General features: G+C 28.8%; 1 protein-coding gene across 1 annotated transcript; it reads right to left on the bottom strand.

Annotated features, from left to right (window-relative positions):
- Window positions 1-5: 5 nt before the first annotated feature.
- LOC112452583 (kynurenine/alpha-aminoadipate aminotransferase, mitochondrial-like) lies at window positions 6-2,776 on the bottom strand (the record flags this gene model as incomplete). The annotated part of the gene is made up of 6 exons (XM_025012868.1): window positions 6-193; window positions 331-457; window positions 819-1,142; window positions 1,648-1,764; window positions 2,204-2,390; window positions 2,611-2,776. Coding segments are annotated over 6 exons (1,109 nt in total), but the record flags the coding sequence as incomplete, so codon positions are not given.
- Between the last annotated feature and the right edge of the window lie 731 nt (window positions 2,777-3,507).

Below are 3,507 nucleotides of genomic sequence, written 5' to 3'. Positions count from 1 at the left end.
AATGAAGAATAACTGTAGCTAAGCCTCAAATGACAATCATGTTTTGAAGTATCATAGTTGAAGGTATTTCCAGGAAGAACAAAAACACCTTGCGGCACGCATTTGTTCAACACTAAATCCAATGTGTTATCCACAACCGTTACTTTAACCCAAAGAAACATTCCACCTTGAGGTACACACCATTCTGCCAAACCTAACAAATATAACGATTTTATTATGTAAGAATTTCAAAGCTACTTTTAAAATTCAGGTTAACAGAGATTAAAATAGGCAGAGCATTCGAAAATTATTTATTACAGACTGATCGAACTTTTGTAACTTTTAACATATCTTTTAAATATTTTTCAACTATGATCAGCATCATGTCACGTCGCTCCCGATAAAATTTTTGAATATCTTTGAAATGTTGTTCAAATTGTTGCGGGGTCCAATTCTCGAAGAGTTTGTAAATCAGCATCTGAAGAAAAGATTATTATAAATGATTTATGACATATATTTAAAAAAATAATTTTATTCGTAAATTTATATCCGAAACGCTAGTAATAATATCTACTTATTATATATATACATGATAATTATTATCATTATTAAGAACATGTTAAAAAGTCAAATTGTTGATATCCAATGGAAGATAATCATAATTAAAAAAACTTCTGTAGCAGATAAGAATACTTAAGTCTGATAAAATATTTATTTCATTACATTTACCCTACAATCTGTTATATCTGTTATATACATGTATATGTAAAAGAAATTATCATGATAGTACTATTATAGTCGATAAAGCAAGTTGAAAGACATATTGAACCCAGCTTTACCTGAGATAAATTTGATGGATGAATGTTCGAGTTTTCCATGTGTATTTGCAATTTAGTTGCGATATCTGGGTGTGCTGTGACAACACCGACGCGAATTCCAGCACTCATAATTTTGCTGAATGAGTCCAATCTGATAACGCGACCATCAGTATCGAGGGAAAAAAATGACGTGGGCTGTTCACCGAGAAAGTGAACGAAATAGTAAGGATCGTCCTCGACGATTAGGAAGTTGTATTTCTGCGCCAACTCGTACACTTTTCTTCGTCGGGTCTCCGACAAAACGGTGCCTGTAGGATTTGCTCCCGTTGGATTGATATAAAGTAACTGCAAAATATAGCAAAAGCTGCATATTTATTTAATAAAAGGAAAGGGTTTTAAAGCAGTACGACAATCATTGTATAAAAGGAAATTAATGAAATAAAGGTCGTATATAATAAAAAATAAATTTAAAATACGAATATGTCAATTATGTGAGTGAACTAATCGCGAGATTATCAATTTAAAATAGGTGATTGATTATTATCGACACAGATTCTCGTCTTAAAAAAAAACTTTGGGATATTTAACGTGCCGTCAACTATTGGACCACTAGCAATGATTATTATTTTCTAAAATAGTTACGGTTATGATACGATATATTCGAGCTATTTGAAATTTTAATTATTTTTAAATAGAAGTATTGACATGCTTGTCAAAAGCTCTTGAGTTATAAGTAAAGTAAAAAATTTCTCGCAAATGATAGAGAAACAAAAATAAATAATTACTTCTTTATTATTTCTTACAATTTTAAAAAGAACATTTGGCACAATACCGCTATTTTCTGACTTACTTTCGGCATCGGTTTACCATCCTTAAATCTTTGTTCGCATTCTTTGGTGATTTCCTCGGGAATTATCCCATCAGCATCTTGGTGAATCTCTATAACATCCGGTGCCAATGGTACTAACTATAAAAATAAATAAAAAAAAAGAATTAGATAACCTTCTGAAAATTATTCTCTATATAAATAATTCATTCGGGTCTTCTACATGTTAAAAAAACAATACTATGTTAGTAGAATAAATCAAAGATTTAATTTTTTGTATCAAATCTATAAGCAATGTAAAATTGTCCTGTTCTTTTAAATACAGTGAATTATTCACATTAATTAATGTATTGTTTAATATATAAAAATATTAACACAAGATTATTGAGAATTTAATACTTTACGAGATATTTTATATAAGATATATTAACTTTTTAGTCAATTTAGACAATATTGTAATTGTAATATGATATAAATTTTTAAGTTTTAAGTAACTTTTCTTGCGCTTTCTACTAGAGATTTGTATTTCGCACCTCTGTCGTTTATTATTCTTTCATAATATAATTTTAAAATAACAAACCGCTCCGAGTATGCCTATATATAATGGCGCTTGAATCATAACTGGGTCATTTTCATCGATCATCATTTCAAAGATCTTACTGCAACCGTCCAAAGAACCGTTCGTGAACACGACTTGCCAATCGCTTCGTTTTGGTGTATGCCACATTTTCTGGAACTCCTTCCATTTTTCTATTAACGGTGCATAACTTTGGCAAGAAAAATGATAACGATTCAAGTATGTCAAAACGTAAAATATATTATTAATTAATTAATTAATTAATGAAAATGCTTGTATTACATTGATAAGTAATATAAGATTTAATTATACCATAGAAGCATGAAAAAATATTATAAAAATATAAAAAAATTAAAAATAAAGTTGAATAAGGTATAAAATTAGTTCAGAATGTTAATGTTGATATTTACCCCTGTGAAGATCCATATTGTAATGCTGTAGATACTTCATGTTTGCTAAGATTTACTGGGATATTATATTTATATGTCATAGAAATAGAATTAACGGGATACGTTGCGGCATTTGGCATACCGGCAGCCAGAGTTATACTATTTGGCTGCGTCAAGTAGAGCTCGGCTAATTAAAATTTTGAAACAATAAATAGTTACAAAAGAACTAAAATGACAAGTAGACTAATAAGAAAATATCTATGCCATGCATTCTGCATAGAAAATTTCGATTCTTATTAAGCAATTAAGCAAGTTTTTATTGGAAAGTATATGTATTTGTTTCGCCAATAATTAATAAACGAGAAAGACTCTATTTTTATATTTGACAACGTTTGGCTAATTTCGTGACAATTCGACCATTGGTTTTGGTCAGATTAATCGTCAAGACTTTTTCGAGCATGGGTTTTGGTCGTTTAAATCAAGATTAAATCAATTTAGATTAAATTAAATAAAAGACTTTTATTGAAACGTGCTATGTATACATATAGATCAAAGTTATATATGTATTATGATATGTGTATTATATTTGATTTTCTAATCAATATACGATAATCTCTACGATTTTTCAAATCGGTCATCAATAAGAAATGATCAGAATTCAAATAGCAGATTGTTTTCGAACTAAATTGAACTGAATTTAATCTTATTTTTTTGTTAGCTTTGATATCGAGTGAAATCGGCAATTGACAAGTTAAAATTGAAGAAAAAATCATCTAATAAACAGATAAGATATTCCTATCAAAAAGAAAAATTCCTATCAAAACGATAAATTACTATCTTTACTCCAACAGTAATACATACTTTTTGTTCTTATGTATATTGTTCACAACCATGGCAACACATGATGTAAATTAATAT

The sequence above is a fragment of the Temnothorax curvispinosus genome, unplaced genomic scaffold, assembly GCF_003070985.1.
Source record: "Temnothorax curvispinosus isolate PA1 unplaced genomic scaffold, ASM307098v1 QBEX01003483.1, whole genome shotgun sequence".
Classification (NCBI taxonomy): domain Eukaryota; kingdom Metazoa; phylum Arthropoda; class Insecta; order Hymenoptera; family Formicidae; genus Temnothorax; species Temnothorax curvispinosus.
This window is presented reverse-complemented; position numbering and strand designations above follow the sequence as displayed.